The following is a 23,179-nucleotide window of genomic DNA, read 5'->3' on the forward strand; positions in this document are numbered from 1 at the left end:
TGATGCACTTGTGAGTCTGCAGGCCTCTGGCTCTGTTCTACCTAGAGACACAGAGGTGAGATCTGATTGGATGAAAGCTCTACTTAAAACAAGCTGCACTGGAAGCAGAGCAACTGAGGAAGACAGCAGCTGTACAATGAGAACATAAGATAATGGGAACAATATAATACATGTCGTGTATTTAAGAAACATTATGAAATTATAAAATATATATAGCTTTGTGATTGTGTTTAGGCCAGCAGAGAATGCCTTGCAGGCCCTGACGGCCCACCACTGTCTACTACTGACTTTGACTGCAGCCTCCTTTAGTCAGATTTGCCCCATTGTACAATGCCTTCAATTATTTTCAAAATTCACATCATACGGGACAGAGGACACATTGTATAGAGTTGACATAAGCAGTTTCCTTCAGAGTGTGTGGCGGAGGGCCCCATTTGCTGTATGGAGGAGGCTCATGTGCTGCTGCTCCTCCTCCAGTACCCTGGGATTACAACAGTCAAACAAAGTCATGCTATACTACCACGGCTGCTGCCTCCCCATCAGTCTACAGCATGTTTGTGCCTGTGTGTGTGTGTGTGTGTGTGTGTGTGTGTGTGTGTGTGTGAGTAGGGGAGGGAGAATGGGGCGTCTGCTCTCATTTGTGTCTCTTTCTGCCTGACTGGCTGTGACACTGAGCAATGGCTTCATTCTGTTTTGCAGTCTCCGTCTGCTGGGGATAATGAATAATTAGGCGAGCACCACAAATAACTCAAGTTCCACAGGGAGCTGGAGTCGAGCTCCCGTCTGCTCGGGGATCTCACGCTGGAGATCTCCACTCTGAAGAGCCCTCCCTGTACCTTCACTCGTTGCGTGGGTTAATTTCATGGATCTGAGAACAACATATTTTATTGTCTACGCTGATCACGGCCTGGGTTTGAGTGAAGTACTGCAGCCATTGATTGAGTGGATATTGCTAATATACATGCTAGAGCAATGTTTACCAAAACTTTCTTTTCTGTTTATTTTTCCTCTCATCAGTAAAACAAGCCTTTCATATTACAATCGTTGTCATAAGTAGACTACAATTATCAGAACAATATGCAAATTGAGGCAAGTTGCTCAAAGGTGTGCTGCAGATATAACTGTTAAATAAAAGTGTCTGGAAGATATATAATAAAACCTCCTGTGACACACCTGTGGGTCTGGACCCAGTCTGCCACATTGTTGGAAAGTCTTAAGCTGTTCAGTGTTAGGTTTCCTTTTATTATGTTTGTATTCAGATGATCATGTAGTTGGTCAAAACAAAATACATCTCCTCACGTACGCACAGTTTTGAGGTACTGGTATTTCCTGAAGCATTTCCATGTTTATTACATCTTTAGCTGCTACACTTTGAAGTGGATTATTGCTACTTTTACTCCACTACATTTATCTGATGGCTGGAGTTACTTGTTACTTTATCATTTAAGATTTCACATATAGAACAGAAAATATGATGCATTATTGAAAATGAAACTCCTCATAATATCTATATTTTTTGAAAACGTATATATTACAAAATTCAGCTTTCATCTTGTACGTTTTGATTGCATTCTTTTACTTGTAATGGAAAGTTTTTACATTGTACGACGTGAAACATCTTCGAGCCCAAACCCAACTTTCCTTCCTTCCTTCCCTCCCTCCTTCCTTCCCTCCTTCCCTGGTGCAGAGTGTCCACAGGCAGAGGGAGGGGAGAACACCATATCAGTTAGTTCCCACGGTGAAGACTCAGAGGAGACTCAGATGAGGCTTCAGCTGAAGAGGAAACTGCAGAGAAACAGAACTTCATTTACACAGGACCAGATAGAAGCACTGGAGAAAGGTAACTGGTCGTTGTTCCTCAGTACATAATACGCCCACATACCTATATTTATACATATGGGTTTCCTGTGTGTTGTGTTTTCAATCTGTAAGTGTGGAAAATATCCACTTTGACTCAACCGAGGGAGGTCAGATTCACGATGTGTTTCCACAGTGACACGGTCTGCAAACTCTCTAACCTTGTGAATAAATATTTCAACTATGCACATTGGGAATATTGAATTTCATTTATTTTATTCAAAACCTGATTTTGATACTGGAATTTTACATCCTGAACAAGTCTTCCTTCAGAAGAGTGGAAAGAAAACATCCAGAATAGAACTTATTTTAAATGAATGTACTCGTACAGTGCTTTTCTAGTCTTCTGATGACTACACTACATGTCATCATTCACACATTCATACACTGATGGAAGGGGCTACCATCAGGACTGACTGACATTCACCCACCGTAGCCACAGATACACGAGTACATTTGAGGTGTCTTGCCCAAGGACACATTGACATCGCGGAGCCGGGGATCGAACCGTCGATCCTCTGATTGAAGGACGACCCTGTTCCACCACTGAGCCACAGTCGCCGGATCACTATTTTCTTTATTTGCGTTCATAGATTTCTCCTCAATTCACCAAATGTTACCATTAAATAATAACTCATTGGTACTTTTAAACATAACATTTCAGAAAACTTGTAGTAACTTATCAACGGGAAGTTGATATATTCGTGAATGTGTTGATCTTATTTACGTGTCATTTACAAAACATATCTTCAGGCCCATTTCTCTGAATTTCTTTTTTCTCAGACTGATAACTTCAGTGGCTCTTACTTACACCAAACTATCTATCCATCTATACCAGCAGCTGTTGTCCAGTTAAAGTCTGCATTATTACGGAGGAAGCAGCTGTTATTGGAGCGATTAGTGAGCGGCGTGTCCAGCGGCGTTATCAGCCCTACGGAGCATCCGTCTGAAGTCACGGTTAGCAGTAAATGCTATTCAGTAGACAGATAGTTAAGCCACCAGCAGAGCTACGAGTGAGAACAACAACACCGAGGAAACGAGTGAGAGGCGTGTGCTGACCACATTTATGGATCCATAATCTAGTAAACTGTTACGTCTAAGTGTTGATTTTAAAGTGAATTTGTTATGTGAGAGAGAGAGAGCGAGAGATAGACCTGCAGCGCTGTAACTACGTCTGAAAAATAAAACTTCTAAAACTTTCCATGAACTGTCTGTTTGAGTTTATAGAGGAATATTTTAGAGGAAGATCTTAAGTATCAAACACGACCTTTCATTATCAAAGACTACTTTATTACTCTGTCGTATTTTTTTAACGAAGCAACAAATCTACTTCCTGTTTGCACCGTCACGCGCATACCCAGTGTACGTTAATGGTCACGTGATGTACGTTAATGGTCACGTGATATCCATTTTTGAAGGGTGCCGTGTGGATGCAGATGAATTCGAAAACGATGCTGAAACGCCCATGTGGACGCAGAGCGTTTCTTTTTGAAAACTCAGTATCCAAATAGAAACGGAGTAGTGTGGATGTACTCTAAAACACACACACACACACATATATATATATATATATATATATATATATATATATATACACACACACACACACACATTTTCCTTTTTTTCAAGGTCTAGTTATATTTGTTGGAATGCTGTTAAGCATTCCAACTATTGTTCTTCGAATCTTTATTCAACTTCTATTTCTTCCGTCGCACCGCTTCTTCTCCTTCATTTTTTAAGCTACAGAAACTGTTCAACTATTAAAATGTTCAGCTCTTTCACCAGAGGTCTGCTATGACTTTTCATATTTCTAACCTTTAAACTTTTTGAATTATTAAGCTTTTTATTTTCAATGGGATCTCTATGGAGAATATTTTCAAATGGCTTCAGGCACACAGGTGTTCGCGATTGAGCCAATTAGTGATGTTGATAAACACACAGACTCACAGACACACGCACATACACTCCTCTCCCTCTATCTCTCTGTGTCTCTCTCTCATACAGTCATTCAGGTCTTAGGGATCAAGAGGTCTTTCCCCCCTCCTCCACCCCCCCCCCCCACACACACACACACCCACCCCATTTTAAAATAAAAGCCGCACACACATGATTTGTTGCAGCTGTTACGTGTTGCAGCTCGGCCAATCAGATATGAGGATTCTGATAAGTTTCCTGATTCTAGTGACATTTACACACAAGAGGGAGAGACGAGGAAAGACATGGCAGAGCAGGACAACAGTCATGTAAGCTGTAAAAGACAAAACATAGTACAATCTCCAAATGAGAAAGTTTGCCAGAGATATCAGAGCCTCTCTCTCTCTCTCACTCACTAATTCTTTCTTCTCTCTCTCTCGCTCTCTCTCTCTCTCACTAATTCTCTCTCTCTCTCTCCCTGTCTATGTCTCTCTCTCATACAGTCATTCAGGTATTAGAGACTTTTAGAGGACCCCCCCCCCCACACACAACCCATTTCAAAATAAAAGCCCCAAAGAGTGAATTATAATTGAAATGCTTGTGATGAAGCCAGGCATTTAATAACCTCTGTTTATGTGCGTCAGACATTATGATTATGTCTCCTCTCCCCCCCACCCAGCACCACCCTTTCAAAATAAAAGCCCCATGGATTAACTGCATTTAAACAAGCTCAAAATTAGGCTTTTTTGTTAAAAAAATGAATGCTCTTACTAATACTGCGACAACTACTACTGCTGCTGCTAATATAGTATTACTACCACTGCTACTACTACTTCTATGATAACCTTTGCTGTTGCTACTATTACTACTACTGCTACTACTGCTACCAACAATATTATTACTACCACTACTGCTATTACTACCACTACTACTATTACTTATATGACAACTGCTACTACTACTACTGCTATTCATGCTACTAAAAGTAGTAATACTACTACAGCTATTAGTACGACTGCTACTAGTACTACTACTACTGCTACATCTTCTACTGCCATTACTATTACTACTACTACCACTGTGATATTAAATACTATGACCAATACTACAGCTATTACTATGACTACTGATACTACATCTACAACTACAACTTACACTACTACTACAAATATCACTACTACTACTACTAGTACTTATTCTAATGCTACTAATACTTCTACTGATAATACTTCTACTACAACTTATACTACTACAAATATCACCATTGATGAATTTTTTTAAGCCACAGAAACTGTTCAAATATCAAAATGTTCAGGTCTTTCAGGACACACCTCTCCTGAAAGATATGACTTTTCATATTTGTAATCTTTAAACTCTTTGAATTATTAAGCTTTTTGCAATTTGTTTTTGAATTGGATATCTATTTTCAGCAATGTTTTTGCGATTAATTTCAGTTTTCAGCATTCCAACGCATTTTCAGCAGGAAATGCTTTTTCTAGAATGTAAAATTATTCCCCAATCTGTAGCAATAGTTGACCATGTGGTAATAAGAGCCAGAGTAAAGTTGACTATTAATTAGGTAACTATTTAGGTGTCTGTTTTGACTGACTTTAATCATAATATGAGTTGTGCAGTTGTCCAGACAGAAAATGTATGGCAGCACTGAATGTGAGGAGTGAATCATTGAAACATCTGTAAAAGGCCAAAACACAGCCCATCATTACAGCCAATGTTGGAACGCAATGCTTCACTATTATTTCGTGACTGTAGATTGATTTTCCTAATGTACAACAATTAGAAATAGCAAAACTAAAGTTATCATGCAATGAAACAATGTGTTTTTGTTCCAGAGTTTGAAAGGACTCACTATCCAGATGTGTTTGCTCGAGAACGCCTTGCCAACAAAATAGACCTTCCAGAGGCAAGAATACAGGTGAGCTCTATTATATATCATTATTTTATGTGTGTATGTATGAGTGTTCTGTTTTGTAATACAACATATGGACATGTCAGCATTGTTTTAAGAGACTTGAAAAAATGTACCCATCCTTTAACCTTATAACAATGTATGTCTTTTTCTTTTCTATTCTGGCATTTGCAGGTTTGGTTCTCCAACAGACGAGCGAAGTGGAGAAGAGAAGAGAAGCTGAGAAATCAACGTCGTCTAGTGTCCAACTCCTCCAACCATATTCCCATCAGCAGCAGCTTCAACCCCACTGTTTACCAGCCAATACCACAACCTACTACACCAGGTGCTGATGAGGACATGTACTACAAGTACATGTACTATTTGACTGACACTTATGAGCATAATAATACTGTTCAAGTTGTTGTTAGACTAAAAGTTCATTTTGCATGCCTCCGCGCCGGCGACAGCCGTGGTCGGAGGCATTATGCTTTAGGGTTGTCTGTCTGTACATCTTCTTGTCCATTCTGTGAACTGCCCTAAGCAAAGTTTCAAATTTGGAACAAACATCCACCTGGACTCAAGGATGAACTGATTCGATTTTGGTGGTCAAAGGTCACTGTGACCTCTTAAAAACTTATAACCTTTTGGCCATAACTTAAGAATTGATTGGCTAATTCTGACCATTTCAAATACAAGCAATAGTTAGCTGCTTCTTTCTTGCTCCAGTTTGTATTGTATTTACACATCATAAATAGTTTACTGTCGTCTAGCTCACTGTCCTCCCCATAATTACAGGCTGTAAAAAACAAAAGCTCCTTCAAATACAGCAATACTACTGCAGCTCCAGTGTTGTACTTCATGAATTCCAATAAGATTTCTGACAATTGAGTTAGGTATTTGAGTTCAAAGGACTTACATAGCTGCTTTTGATCTTGATCATGGCCAGAGTCTTGGGGTTGCATTACTTTCATCAGCAAATGCTTTTGTCCAAAGTACTTTTTTCCCAATGTGCAATTTTGGGAGTTTGGTGTCTTGATCAACTACACCTGGACACATGGGCAGGAGGAACCAGGGATTAAAGCACTAACCCTACAATTAATGGGTTCTGCTACTTAACCTCAGGTGGTAGAGTTTTGAGATTTACCTGTGACTTACAAAACAATTACAAGGACCAACTATCTCCCCTGCATCCACCAATGTCATGGAAGTATTGTACTATCTTGTATGTTGAGGTATATTGCCTTGGATACTGTGTTCTCATAATTTCCCCATCCTTATCTCTCTATTGTCATTCTCATCAGGATCCATGTTGGGGAGGTCAGATCCAGTTCTGTCCAATAGCTACAGCCTACCAGCTATGCCCAGCTTCAGTATGGCTGCCAGCCTGCCTATGCAAGTAAGATTATTTTACAAGACAGCACAATATACAATTAAACAAGCACACCTCAACACCTCAAAGAAGAGATAGCATCTTCATGTGTGTCAGGTTCTGGTTCCAGTTGATGTGTTGCCTACAGTTGCTTAGAACATCTTTGTAGAAATGTTTGCCCCCAGTGAACATAGCTCAATATGAACTTCCAACACAAAGTCAGGCAGCCCAGACACAGAGCTCCCCGTTTGTAATTCCTAGTATATCACTTTTTGATGTTGCGCATGGTATCTCTTAGAAATAAAGTGTTAACTATAGGGTTTAAGGTACAAGTATAGGTTTTTTTGGCTTGTCCCCCATAGGCGAACCCCTCCTAGAACCCAACACAAAGGGTTATACCTGGAATCATCTGTACAAGGTTCAACCTAGAACACCCTATACGAGATTCTACAGAGCATACTTCTATGGTGTAATTGTTCCACCCAGAACCCTTTTCAGCCTCAAAGGGAGCGAACAAGAACCCATGCTGGGGTCCACCAAGTCCCCTTTTATATTTCAAGGGTTTCATCTAAAATGCACGCAGGCGGTCTATTGAGAACCCTTTTATACATTTATTTGTAAGAGATTTATCTAGAACCCACCCAGGTTCATCATTAGGCTCCTAAATGACCAGGGCTGATCATCATTACACACCAATGCTCTTTCTTCCAGAAAGTGGTCTTTGGATGAAAAAAGTTCTTAATTTAACTCTTAGTCTTACAAATATCCCTTGCACATTTTCTTTTGAAGAGTTACCTGAAGATTGTAGTGATAGACCAGGGGTCTTCAACGTTTTTCAGGCCAAGGACCCCAAACTGATAGAGAGATGGAGCAGGGACCCCCGACTATATATATTGTATAAAATAGTGTTTTATATTAAATTGGGCCTAGTGCCATGTATAAACACACCTCTTTATTGTGCATTCAATACTAAGCTATTCAAATAATACACAGGTTCATATATTCATGTTTTTATGTTAAACATGTGCAAGGTACAGTGAGTAGGGTGGCCGTGCCACTGCCATTTATAAACACACCTTGTCAGCTGATACCAATGCCAATATCAACATTGTCTGTTAATTGCATGATAATCATGCACACAAGCTATTCAAACTGATGTTTTCATTTTAAACATAAATGTGGAAACAAAAAATGAGTGATGGCCTATTAGTGCCACTGCCATGCATAAACACACCCGTTATCTTTCATACAATACTGAACTATTAACATAATGGTCAGATTCATGTTTAGAGATATAAAAAAAAAACCTAACCCTAACCCTTTTCTGTCTAAAAATTGTCTAATCAACCAAAACTTTCGCGGACAACCTGCAGTACCTCCGCAGACCCCCTAGGGGCCGCGGACTCCTCTGTGATAGAGGCTAAAATTATCATGGCCAACTTTCCAGAGTTGTAAATCCCTTCTTTACAGTGTGTCCTGTGCAGTGTGTTGGTGTCTGACTTTAAAAGTCATTCATGTACAACTAGACCCACTGGATCATATTTCATCTTCTCACCTGTACCTGTAGCCACTGGACCATACCAAAGCCGTATTTTGCATGGTTTTAACGCTGAGCTCTTTTAAGTCTGAGCACCCACTTTATGGAGTCAGACAATCTACATGTAATCTCCTGTACGTGGGTATTCTGGAAGAATCCGAGACCATCTGAAAAATGTTATGCAGTCTTTCTTGAATAAAAACAAAAATGCCCTTTGACCCTGATTTGACTAATTGACCATAACATTTGCTGTGGGGAAAAAGGCAATTAATTGAGTGATTAATTATTCGTGTTAAGATGGTAAATTCTGCTGTTTCAATGGGTAATATTTATTTATGTTTCCAGGCATCCAGCCAGCCCTCTTATTCCTGCATGCTGCCCACCAGCCCCACTATAAATGGAAGAAGTTATGAGACATATACTCCTCCACACATGCAGCCACACATCAACAGCCAGTCAATGACGTCCTCTGCAACGTCGTCAACAGGTAGGAAAATACAAACGGACAACTGTTGCAGGATGCATGTTGATCACTAGTTAAATGAGACAGGGCAGAAATGAATACTGATGATGATCAATGACATTTTGGGTTTGAATACTTCCCAGACTGGAAGAATTATATTTCTTTGAATCATGTTTGGAATTAGAAAAATCTTAAAACATATTCAACTTAAAGCTGATTAGAAGTTTGGAGAAACATTGAGAAAATGAAAGGTTAATAAAGGATACAACTGTCTACACTCTAAACAACTCTAAACAGTTGTTAATTCTTAACATTCACTGACTGTAGAGTGATTCTGTTTTTTAAAGGAATACTTCACCCTCAAAATGACAATTTGTATATCAATTACACACCCTGTTACCTTGAGTTCTAGGATAACAAGGCTTAGGGAAGATGATGATTTTAAGGAAGATGCATGTGAGCGTATGTCTGGATAAATGAGACTTGGATTACATTACAGCAGTGGTGGGCCGTGCATTTTATACCTGGGCCTTCATTGCTGTCCTACAGCTGAAACACAGCTACGGTTATTATTTGTTTCGTGTACAAATGAAGCCAACACCTGTAGATACACTATCTGCTGAGAGTGCGTCTCCTCTCTGCTCTGACTGCAGCGGCGGCGGAGGGGCTCACGGCAGCTCCCGCTGCTCGTTCACCAGAGTGCAGAACGTACGTGCTTTAACGTCAGAACACCACAAAATTCTCCAATAACACCAGAACAAGTCGCTAGATTTGTCACTAGTAGCTTTTGACAAGTCTCCATGAGGGTTTAGAAAGTCTCCAGATTTAGCGAGAAAGTCGCCAAGTTGGCAACACTGGCACCGGCTAAATATGTCCCTAGAGCAGGGATTCCCAAAGTGGGGTGCGCGCACCCCTGGGGGTGCGTGAGCTGCCTCTAGGGGGTGCGCGAGAGGAAAAATGTAATGGCGGTGCAGTCCTGTCTCCTAAAAATTACGTTCCCCCAAAACTAAAATGCATTCTCAATTACGTTTTACCACGAACGTATTTTCTCCCTGATTACGTTTGTGTTTGACGTACAAATACGTTTCTCATCAACATATCTTTGCTGTACTCTAGTCTTTATTATTTTTCTGTGATCTGCCTCGCCTCTACCCCGCCACCCACGAGTTGTTGACCCGCGGCCTGTTCCGAGGGCTGAAGACCTGACGATCGGGTGCCTCGCGGCGGGGGCGGCTGGAGACCTCGCGTCCCAGCGCCAACGAGTGAGCGCCCGCCACTTGGAACCATAAAACCAAGTCCCGGATTTCACCCGGGGGACATTCTGGAGGTATTGTGACCGGGTGATGTGCCTCGTTGCTGGGGAGGTATGAGCCGAGAGTGGCGGGGTGTTATGGAGGTATATATTACAACTCGGTGTTGTTCCCGTGCGTGGATGAGCGCATTTCTGCCGGAGACAGGCGGCGTGTTGTGGTAGTATTCTGACCGCGTAATAGGGAGAAGGAGAGGCGGTGGTGGAGAGGGAACAATGTTAAAGAGATGGTGGAATGTATGATTGGAGAGAGAGAAGCGAAAAAGTTGCGCGTGATCCCGGTGTCCAACAACACTGTCGCGCGCATCGATGCTTTGTCCGAAGACATCCTGGCTACATTAGTCGGTCGCGTGAAGAAGAGTGAGTTTTACTCTCTGTAAGTAGACGAGCCTACAGATGTGGCCAATCTGGCCAATCGTCCGTTACCTTCGTAACGTTACGTCCGTTACCTTCGTAACGTTACGTCAGTTACCTTTTCGAAGGCACGGTGCAGGAAGAGTTTTTGTGTTTTTTATCTTGTAAACAAACGCCACACGCGAGCAAACTGTTCTCTCATTCGTCCGATTTTTATGCGGCTCTGTTGCTTTTTTTTTTAAGGTGTGTGTGTGGGGGGGGGGGGGGTTGGGGGTGCGTGAACCCGGTCGGGATGTAGAAGGGGGTGCGTGGCCTAAAAAGTTTGGGAACCGCTGCCCTAGAGCAACACTGGATGTAACAATGGTTCCTATCACATATAAAAACAAACAAAAATCCATCTTCATAAAAACAAGTTGTGCAAATAATAATATATAAACAAGCATATTAAAGCTACTGCAGATGTAAAAACAAACGCATTTAACTTACCAGAGCTGCTGTTCACTATTTAAAGACAAAGTGCATCCTCCTTTCTTTCTTAATAAAGAGTTTAATCTCACGGTTGTTCAGTACATCCGTGTGTTTTAGTTCCAGTAAGAAGTCCTTCTCCATTCATGGACGCCAGTGACGACAGTCGAGCCTCCCCAGTTGTATTTCTTGAATACGTTTTAATGCGTTTGAGGCTGAAGATGTCCGCTCACAGAGGCAGCAGATTTTGGGATTGTCACCGCCCAACACGTCAGGCTAGCCCACTGACCAATCACGTACTTGTAGGCCAGCTAGCAGCTCTGACACGTCAAAGAATACGCCCAACATGTCAAACTAAAGATCTGATTGGTTGAACACTATGACAATCAACAATATCGTCCCCATTCACTTAAAGTGCACATGATGCACTTGTGAGTCTGCAGGCCTCTGGCTCTGTTCTACCTAGAGACACAGAGGTGAGATCTGATTGGATAAAAGCTCTACTTAAAACAAGCTGCACTGGAAGCAGAGCAACTGAGGAAGACAGGAGCTGTGCAATGAGAACACAAGATAATGAGGAAAATATGTTTATAGTTTATAATTTCAAGTACCTATACAAGCCTTCTCTTTGCTATTTCCATACGTCTGCACAGTTAGTGTAGTTTAAACGCCTTGTGTGGACTCTGTTAAATATGGAAAGACTTGCATCTGCACTTAATGTGCAACTGTGCAACTTCTACAACTTGCTTTGCGTTGAGTCAAAACACACTTTCAACTTTGTTGTGTCACGGCTGTCAACTCAAATGACCTCTTTCTTCTCCTATCACCAGGTCTGATTTCGCCTGGTGTCTCCGTTCCGGTCCAAGTTCCAGGAAACGAAGCGGACATGTCACAGTACTGGCCACGCCTGCAGTGATGTCATTTCCCACGGTACTTGGTCTCGCCTGTGGTGATCCCAAGGAGTGACTGCTGCAACATCAAAGCCTGACCTACCCATACTCTACAGCTGGAATGTGAAGAAGGACCTGAAGCAGACTACACCACAGCCAATGAATATGAAGGAATTACTCTCATTAATGTTTGCAGGAAAATGTTCAAACCAAATTCTGGAGACAAGCAGGACAGAAGTACTCTTCCAACTGAAGGATTTTAAAATCACTATAAACCAGTACAAGTTCAGCCACTGTACAACTGGTTCAACGTTTTTTGGGGAGATCTGTCGCCACGTTATCCTCAGCTGCCATTCAAAGTGTCTTTGGCACAAACTCAGAATGAAACGCTCTAGCCTGAGCTGTACTCAGGAAGCTCAGGAAGGTGGCCCATCCTTTGTTAACACTAAACTCCAGACAGAAATTAACTGCTGTGTGTCCATTTGGACATTCTGTCGGAAGACATATTACCTCTACTTTCTGTTCCTAATTTATATCATGTTGGTGTATTTGTAGCAACAAAAAAAACGACATTGACTGAAACATAAAGGGAGGAACTTAATAAAACATGAAATGATGTGTGAATTTGTTTCATCAGCAGATTCCAAAAGCTCCAGCCTGGAATGTGTATAGAATTTCAGAATGTGGATTCTGGTGACATGTGTTTGGTATTGTAAAAGAAACCTGATCTGAATGTGAGTTGCTGACTGGCATGGACACTGATTTTGAACTTAAAAACAATGTGGGGGGGGGGGGGGGGGGGGGGGTCTCAGTTTGTTTTAACTCCAAAGCTCCTATGTCCATAAATTCTACAATAGAGCAACTATTGAAAGACTGGAAGCAGAACAAACACTCTGCTAGCTTATAAAAGGATCAGATCGTGTCTGGGATGTAAATCTGTTTCTAATTTTAAATTGTAAAGTATTTGTCCTCTCTAGTGATCTGGGAGGGTTTCCATAATAAAGTTATTTCAATTATATTGCTTGTTACAGTCCATGGTATTGTTATGGATTTATTCATGTGTTTAATTATCATGGTTAAAGGACATTCCAACTAGAAAGCAAGGAATGTCTGTGTGTTCTTCACTTAAATCGAGAACCGCTCATCTGATCTACTTCACACTTGGTGGGTCTTTTGCTGAGGTCCCTATGAAGTGCTTGGTTGAATTAGGTTCAGTATGGACACACGGCACGGCCCGTTCAATATTAATAGACTTTGAATAAACAAGTGAACACCGCTCTAAGTGGCAGCAGGGGTGGAGCTTCATCGTTCTGTGTACTTGAGCATGTCTTTACAGGCGACGACTTATTGACTGCAGTCCACTTTTGCTGCATAATTCCCTGCAGCACGTCCGGGGCCGGGAGCCGAGCAATCAGCCCGCTGAACAGCCATGCCCTCCACAATATTGTAAGCAATAGGATATACAGTTGTACTGGGTATACAGAAAACTGTACATGTTGCTGACAACAGTTGCACCAAACAAACACATTGATTGGACTGTATATCATCACCGCCATCCCAAGGATGCCCCCCCCCATGCTGATATACTGTGACTCATTAAGATACACAAGAAGGGATCCTTGTTCAGGCCTATCAGCAGCATGAACTCTAATGTACAACAACAACATTGCCAAAAGCAACCAAAGGCAATGTTAGCTCCCTTGTATGGCACTATGGAACAACACATCCACTTAAAGCAGCTCCCAACTTGTCAAATATACACACTTGGTAAGTGCCCCTGGGCGTCCGATATGACACTGTGTTCCGCGCGAAACCAAGTAAAAGTACACTTAGTTACTTAGCTAACGCCAGTTATGTAACAAACTTACTTATTTTAACCCAAACCACAATCTTTTCTAAAGCCTTATTAAGTAGTTTTGTTACTTAAATGCTAATCAAGTACTTTTTTTGCCCAAGTAAACATAAAAAGTAAGTAAACCTAAGTTGGAAGTTTACTTAGAAAATACACTTTGCAAATAACAAACTGACATGCCGTCCCTGACACGTCCAAAACAGACACCAGAGAGGTACGTAGAGCGTAGAGCATTTGACGAGTTGGGAGTGAGAATGTGTTGACCAAATGTTACGAGCCTTCACAACAAATACAATTCATTGGACAGCAACATATGACATTCTTGCTATTTGTTGTCTGAATGTTTCAAATTGGCAGCACTGTGCCAGCAACATTAGTTATGATGTGATGAAAAGGTTGTCCCGTTCAATGGGTCTTCCAGATGCAGCCTTCTTTTGCATGAACCGGTGAATTATTAGTGGTCCTAAGTGTCCCAAAATCTGTTGTTTAATGGGGCACAGCACTCAGGCAGCCAGCATCAACATCAGCTGCCTCACATGACCACTTTCAGTGTTCAGTGAGCTGAACCAATGTAACAACAATAACTTTATTCATGCACCAATCAGTGACAGTGGAAGTCTTTAAAATGATGTTCTACTAAAGGCTGCACAACATTAGTGGTTTTCCATTGAATTGAACAGTCAATTTTTAGAAAGTTATACACTTCAACAGACAGGAAACTTGATCACCAATGGCCTCTGCTGTATGTCAAAGCAGCCACAGCAACGACACATGCTAGACCACTGCCGACTACTCAAGCATGAAATCTGCCAGGAGAAATCAGAAGCGAGGCAGCACGGGCAAGAGAAATGTGGCCCATGACCAGTTTATCATAATCTATGAAAACGCAGAGCAGTGGCTGTAATGAGCTCGGCCCAAGGGTTTGTTCGACAGGATGACCATTGCCCGAGCTAGCTCAATTCATTTGGACACAAGAACAATTCCTCTGAATACCTCAACGACTGCGATGGAACATGTATACTGCAGGTCCACATCACTTTGGAGGAAGGATTATACAAAAAGCAATGAATGAAAAGAATACTGTTGTACTACACATTTATATCCCAGTAAAAAGGGAGAAAGGTGTTGGTAAAAACTGTTTTTGTTTTAATCTGATGGTTTTGTTCTGCCCTCAGGACCCCTTCTCCCAGCATCCATGCAACCATGCTAATGCTTTCACAGTCACCATATCGCAACCCAATTGAAACACTGTTGGGAAATTTCGTGTCAAACACAACACACACAGGCCACATCGCATTGTGTAGTGTCATCTGACGCCTGTCAAATACTAAACTCGCCATCCAGATGTACAGAAGCAGTCAAGGTGTTGGGGCTGGAATGTGCCGAGAAGTGAGTGTTATAAAATGTATGCTTTTCTGGAGAATGAATGCACATCAACACCGGGAAGATGCGTGTTGCCCTTCAGCACCATCATCAAAAAACAAATGTTGGAATATAATTTCGAAGGATACTGTTCATATCTGCAGGAGAGTTCCAAACAATTGGAGAATCTCTTACAGTTGAGGGAGTCTCGAAGCTTTTCTAGAGCACAATCTCATAGAATTCATGTCTATATTCATACAATTTAACTGGCAACACACCTGGAATAGCAACCGGTTAAGTCTGTTCAGCCAGGCAGAAGAACCTTCGGTTACTCAGAACTACAGAAATATAGAAATTGTCCGCAGTGACGTCTAGAAGAGGAAGAAGAAGAAGAAGCACTTTATTGATCCACAAAGAAGGTGAACTGTCACACTCCATACAATGGTCCGTGCTGGAATCTGAATCTGCAAAGTCACCAGTAACTAACAGAGCTGGGACGAAGTCATTGTTTTGGGACGAGTAAGTCTGAAGTCTTTGCAGTCAAGTTCCAAGTCAAGTCCAAAGTCAAGAAAAAGAAAGTCCTGAGTCAAGTTCCAAGTTAGAAACTTTAAGTTTTGAGTCTCAAACAAGTCATAGCTTGTTAAAACAAGTGCAACTGAAGTTAATCATAAAAAAGATCCAGATTCTTAAGTGTTGATGATTCAGGTTTTTCATGATTTTAGTCTTTGGGGTTGCTGGTAGGTATCAAGTATCTTCAAGTCAAAAGGCTGAAGTCCAAGTGAAGTCATGATTCATTGGGGTTAAAGTCCAAGTGGAGTTGCAAGTGATATTTTTGTAATGCTATCTAGTTCAACATTAAACAGCCCACACTGTTATTGACATTGTTCTGTTAGGCAGCGTTGTCCCGTTAAAGGCACTTTATATGCTCAGGCTGCGGCTAATCAAACGACAGTCTCTTGCATGCCATGGACAATCATTCTTGAGTAATTTACGTTAGCTTGAGAAAATGGGACTGCAGCACTGTAGCTTCCAAACATGACAAGAGCAACAATGAAAGTGAATGTTTGCAAGGAAAATGAAAACTAGACATATTCACCGAGGTTGAGGAAGCCCTCAAGCAGTAGTGTATAGTAACGAAGTAGAAATACTTCGTTACTATTCTTTAGTCGTTTTTTTGGATATCTGTACTTTACTTTACTATTTATATTTCTGTTGACTTTTACTTTTACTTCACTACATTTTGCAAAGCAAAACTGATAGTTTGACTCCGATACATTTCCCCTGAAACCTTCGTTACTCTCTACAAAATCAAATCTATCTTCAGAAACAAAATGAATCATGAGACCAGCGACGGGGACTGTGGTGGAACACAGACTGCAAGCAAGCAGGTTTGGTGAATCAGTGGTCCTAGCAGCAAGTTAAATCATTGGTTAATCACGTTAATGCGCAAACAAGTGCTCTCAAAGCCGCGGCGTTTTGATTCCCAGTGATGCCCAGTATGCTACATGCTATAGCTAGCGAGCGACTACATGAGTAGAATTTCACACAGGACGGGTGGGATGAGGAGAGGTGGATGGGTCAAACAAACACTGTGTTTCTTCCAGGAGGCCGCAGTTTGTGCCGCGTGTGAAACGAGAAGCCAATGTTGATTTATTTGTGACGTGACTTCCGTACTTAAGCAACGCCACTTCCGTAGATATTTTAACGCAAACCACGATCTTTTCCTAAACCTAACTAAGTAGTTTCATCGCCTAAACCTTAGTTGTTTCCTGTGAAGATGGAAGTTTATTTTGAAAAGACAGTATGCATGTAACAAGCCAAAACAGACTCATGTTGCTGGACTTTTGCAGGAACAACGCACGAAAAATGAGGAGTAACTTTTGCTAAGATATCAATAACACGGGGATGAATTTATATCATTGTATAAAGAGAGTGACATGAGAAGATCAATCTCATGTCTGTAAGTTAAATCAGCTATAATCACTCTTTTAAAGTGATTAGTGACTCGTCTAAAACATTTAAAAAAGGAATAACTTCAATAGAATCATTCTATACACTGTAGCTTCTTTACATTCTAATAGAATGTAAAGAAGCTACATTCATACATACATGGTGCCACAGCACTTAAAAGAATAGACTTCATAATTCTCAAAATTCTGACCCTTTGCTTTTTTATTAACAGCATTTACTTGTACTTTTACTTTCAATACTTAAGTACATTTAATATCAGAAAATTACTTTTGATACTTAAGTACAATAAATATCAGATACTTTAAGACTTTTACTCAAGTAGTATTCTAATAGGTGACTTTTACTTTTACTGGAGTCGTTTTCCAGTAAGGTATCTTTACATTTACTCAAGTATGGCTTTTGGAGCCCTATCTCCTAAAAATTACGTTCCCCCGAAACTAAAATGCATTCTCAATTACGTTTGACCATAAACGTATTTTCTCCCTGAAACATATTTTCTCCCTGATTACGTTTGTGTTTGACGTATTACAAATACGTTTCTAATTAACATATCTTTGCCATACTCTACACTTTATTATTTTTCTGTGATCTGCCTTGCCTTTATTTACTAACCCTAACCCTGTCCTTACTCTTACCCTAACCATAACCACGTCCCCCCGTGCGTGGATCAGCGCATTTCTGCCGGAGACAGACGGCGTGTTGCGGTTGTATTCTGACTGCATAATAGGGAGGAGAGGCGGTGGTGGAGAGGGAAAAAAAGGTTTGTGTTAAAATGTTGATTTGAAACGTATTTTGTAATACGTCAAACACAAACATAATCAGGGAGAAAATACGTTTATGGTCAAACGTAATTGAGAATGCATTTTAGTTTCGGGAGAACGTAATTTTTAGGAGACAGGGTTGGGCTTTTGGGTACTTTATACACCACTGCCCTCAAGTAGCAGACGAGACAAAAGTTCTGATTGGCCCATAGAAATGCCACAGAAATGAAATACTACACTGTATTTTGTACAATCAAATAAGGTTGATACTAGCCTAGGTCTCATAGCAATGACAATCAATGTGCAACCACAGTCACTCAGAACCTCCTCAGATCTACACGATTCACCTGATCGACCCGGTGGACACTATCAATTGCGAAAGGTGAGGACTTTACAGATATGCTTTTAAACGAAACCACAAAGTTTCCCTGACCTTCAAAGTGCTTTTCTTATCTAAAGCAGAGTCACATCCGCTTCATTCCAGCACCTCTCTAAGACTCCGGTGCATTTGACAAATACTGCACTTCATTTACTGAAACAAACATCGTCTCTGAACGTAATCCAGTCAGCGACTTTGGGAAATCTATTTTGTCAATTTTTGTGGGGAGACCTGTGGTGGCACAACACCGTACTAACTCAGTTTATGTCGGGTTTTCCTTCATTTGTCACCAATGTGTGTTTACTACCAACTTTCAGTAGTAGTCCATCATCTCTGAAAATGATGGGGATTTTGTGAGGTTTGGTTTGGTCTCTATTGGGCTGGGGATGGCAGCTGGTGATGAACTGGCAAATGGCCTTCAGAGTACAGCAATATTATAACACACACACAAAGGTACAACCAAATTTCATACACTGCAAATTCAGAAGTGAGGCACTGTTGAATAGAAGAAGAAAAAAACTATTCATTGGCTCTCTCCCTCTGTTTCATTCATTCAGCCCGTCATTTTTTTCTGTCTTCCATCGGCCAGCGGGTGGCTGCAAAATGAGAATAGGGTCAACCTCTCCTCATTTACCTAACAAAAGACTGGGAAAAAAAGAGAGAAAGAGACGCTGACGGCTGTCACAGAGAGAAAGAGAGAGGGGATTCAAGACAGATGACCTGCAGCTTCGCTCTGAAAAGTTTCATTCCATTACATCTCACACAATCCACATCATGTCAGCACCTATCAATTACTGTCCGCATCAAACAGCCTAATAGGAACTCTAATCATCAAAGAGCATTTGGAGAGTGATCAATGATGGCTTCCTACCTTCCACCACAGAAACAAGAGGGACACACCCTGCAAAAGGGTGTGTGTGTTGGAAAGGGTTCTAAGACAGCTTCTCTTAACACACCCACACCTTCTCTACCAGCTCACTTTTGGACTTATATTTAATATAACATATGAGATAGACATTGGCCACACCTACAGAAATTTATTTAAATCACAAGAGAAAATATTATTCAAGGCAATTTAACTTTCAATGCAACCCCCTACCGACAAATTGTAAATCATTCGTTACCGGTCACTTTGTTTTGGAGGTTAACGTTTAAGGTTTTCAATCAAGGTGAAGAGATCAGTGGACACCTCTTTTCTCCACCTGCATGAACAAAGACACAGCTCATATCAGCATAAATAACAATAATAATAATACTTTCATTGTATTGCTGGTCTGTGTCTGGTGTGATTTTGTGCTGCTGAATGAACAGCCCCATTAATTACACTCAACAAGCATCTCTTCTCATTTTTCACTGTAACCTAATGCTGGATTCAGATTACACAGTATCAGACAGATTATAGCCCCACCTGGCACACTTAGGGCTTTGGGTCAACAACAATGGACAACTAACCAGATTTATTTTCGCCTTCTGGATGGCACAGGAAGAACAAACGGCTAAACTTTACACAGGTGATGATACTGCTATGGAGAGGGAAATAAAGTATGATGTGTCTAGTATTTCATTTAATTGTTTTATAATGTATGGAGCTATAAAATAAACGTTCCCTTAATATTCAATTGCAAACTTAAACAACTTTCACCTTGTGAGGGAGCTACGTATCTTCTGGTTGTAAAATTCTCTCAAGGATATTCAACTTTGACGCCACGACCGTCTACCATTACCGGTATTCTCTGCCTCACCGCATTCAGTATATTGCTAAAAAAACAATATTATTGTGGAAGTATAGGTTTGATTTGAAGGCATCTTCAACAGAACTTAAAAAAACGTAAAATGTTGTTCTTCCGTGGTGGGCGTGTCAGACAGCACGTTGTCTGTTACATTAGGTGGGTTGCCATATTGAGTGCAGTGGATCCACCGAGAGCATATTTCCCACAATTTAAGCTTCTGCATTTTCCAAACGCAAGAGTATTATTTAAACGCATTGTTCGGTTCGTAATTTGCACCGAACCGTGAGCCTCGTACCGAAAGGTTCAATAAGAATACATGTACTGTTACACCCCTAATAACTAGTGAGGAGGTCCGCTTAGGGAGAATGTTGTATAGAGACATTTGCGAAACAGAAAGATAATTAACATTTACTAATTTTAACCTAGTTTTGTTACTTAACCTGTCTACTTAAAGTTGGGTTGGAAGTCTTCTTCAAAAGCATTTTTGATATTTTTGTTGAAATTACATGCTGATAATCATTCACCAAATGAAATGAGTGGAGGGTGTAACGGGTGTGGTAAGGACCCAGAAGCAGTACGACGGACACAGAATAGTTGAACAAAGCTTTATTCCAGGCAGAAGACACAACAGGTAAACAGTCTCGGATTTGTCACGGCTCCGCTGTGACCTCAGCTTGTCTCGGCGTCTCCCCTCTGTTCTGTGTGTGTGTGGCATGGGCGCGGCTTCAATCATCCGGCACCTGGGCTCATCTCCACACCTGCCAACAATCAGACCATCATCACAGACAGTTCAAATACTCCGGCTTCCTTCAGTCTCATCGCCAGATTATTTCGTCAGCTCAGTGGTAGCTACAACCTCGGCCCCTCTGAGTTTTTTCCTCTTCATAGAAATGACGAACTTCGTTTCTCTGGTTTTTGGAACCTAACTTGTGTTTTCTCTCTGCCTCAAGATTCCTGTGCCACATCGCCGCCCAGCCACCGCCACTCACTCCGCCTCATCATCCTACCTGCATCCTACCTATCATCCTACCCCTGGGGGTGCGCGAGCTGCCTCTAGGGGGTGCGCGAGAGGAAAAGTGTAATGGCGGTCTGATGGTGTAATAATATTAAATATTTAAAAAAGATGTAATTTTAATTTAAAAAGTCAGATTTTTCACGAAATAAAAACATGAATTATAAAAATTCCCTTTGTAAGATTTAAAATTAAAAACGTACAATTTAATAAATGCACTTGAGCTCCTTCCGGCAGTCTTGCCGCCTGCCGCCAGTCGTACACACTAGCCAGCCTAGCTTGTGCAGCTAACGGCAGCTAACGGCGAACTTCATGCATTCAGCAACATTCATTTAAATATGCTAAACTGGCTGAAATCGGGGAAACTGTCAGGTGGGACATCTGAAGCGATCAGTCGTAAAAGAGGAGAGGGACAGAGAGAGAGAGAGAGAGAGTCAAAGAGAGAGGAATCGGAGGCTAGGGGAACGGAGAGGTGCGTTGGGGAGAGACCGGGAGAAGAAATCGAGCCAGAGTCAGAGGAAGATGAGACAGAGGAGACCGAAAAGGAGGAAGGGATAGCACAGACAAGTCGGGAGCACATCGGCCCATCGTGGAGTCAAGGTGAAAAAAGAGGAAACGAGAGTGAGCATCAGACTGGGAAAAAAAGGAGGAAATATGATGAAAAGTATCTGTGTCTGGGCTTCACTTGGATTGGTAACACAGATTGCCCAAAGCCACAGTGCGTGGTGTGCAGCGAGGTTCTGGCTAACAGTCTGAAGCTCTCTTATTTACGTCGCCACCTGAACACCAAGCATGCCAGTGCAAGTCAAAAGCCCCTTACATTGTTTATATCGAAATTGGAGGAGTTACAAAACAGCCAAAAACAACTGGAGTCTCATTCATGTGTTGGGTCTATAAATGACGCATTACAGGCTTCATATCTGGTCAGTTACAGAATAACGGTTCTGGACAAGCTGTGTGAGTGGAAATACGCTCCTGTGTTTCCCTACACTTCACGCGTTCTTGGAGGCAAACGACGTGATCATGGGTGAACATGTGAAAGGTCTCATAATTGAACACCTCAAACAACTTGCCGAGCAGCTCCGGAAATACTTCCCACCTATGGACACATCTCAGACGTGGATTCGCAACCCATTTGCTCCCTCCCTGCTTTGTTCCGATTCAGGGGTTAATATGATACAATGTTGCAGTTTCCCCTTTGTTCGGTTTGTGTTCACACTGCAACATTTAACAGCGGACTAAATATTGTAAACAAACGCCACACGCGAGCAGACTGTTCTCTCATTTTTTATTTTTTTAAGGGGGGGGGGGGGGGGGGGGTGGTTGCACGAACCTGGTCGGGATGTAGAAGGGGGGGTGCGCGGCCTAAAAAGTTTGGGAACCGCTGACCTACCCTGTTGTCCCGGTGTCTGCTCATGGGTCCAGAATAACCGACCACAACAGAACAATCTGACCACCATGGAACCAGCGGACCCGAACTTCCTCCGTCAAGCACTAGCCTCCCATGGCAATATGATCGGCCAGCACGAGACACTTCTCCGGGAAGTAGTGGAGACTCTACGGACCCTTTCCTCCAGCGTGTCTTAACTCAGCGGCCAAATAGATCAGGTCAAAACTCACCTCGCCGCCTCCTCTGCCCCGGTCGCTTCCGCTGCGCCACCCTATGACTGTGCCGTCAATCTGCTTCCTGGCGCCCCCCTACCCACCAGCCGCCTCTTTAAGATTTCCCATCTGGAAAGAGAGGCAATGGAGAAATATATCCACGACTCCCTTGTAGCTGGTTTAATCCGACCCTCTTCATCTCCTGTGGGTGCCGGTTTCTTCTTTGGGGACAAGAAGGACCACACCCTTCGTCCCGGCATTGATTACCGTGGTCTTAATGACATTAAAATCAAGAACAAGTATCCTCCCCATCTTCTCCAAACTGGACCTCCGCAATGCCGACCACCTCATTCGGATCCGGGAGGGAGATACTTTGCTTATCGGGTCATGCCTTTCGGCCCCACCAACGCCCCGGCAGTGTTCCAGGCCATGGTAAACGATGT

General features: G+C 41.8%; 1 protein-coding gene across 1 annotated transcript; it reads left to right on the plus strand.

Moving 5' to 3' along the window:
- Window positions 1-1,761: 1,761 nt before the first annotated feature.
- LOC306797823 (paired box protein Pax-6-like) lies at window positions 1,762-12,093 on the plus strand (the record flags this gene model as incomplete). Its single annotated transcript, XM_079297262.1, has 6 exons — window positions 1,762-1,840; window positions 5,622-5,704; window positions 5,873-6,023; window positions 6,964-7,076; window positions 8,932-9,073; window positions 12,008-12,093. 6 exons carry the CDS (start codon window positions 1,762-1,764, stop codon window positions 12,091-12,093), a joined length of 654 nt encoding a protein of 217 aa, XP_079153388.1.
- Window positions 12,094-23,179: the final 11,086 nt, after the last annotated feature.

This window comes from Melanostigma gelatinosum (genome assembly GCF_949748355.1).
Source record: "Melanostigma gelatinosum genome assembly, chromosome: 1".
NCBI classification, from domain to species: Eukaryota; Metazoa; Chordata; class Actinopteri; order Perciformes; family Zoarcidae; genus Melanostigma; species Melanostigma gelatinosum.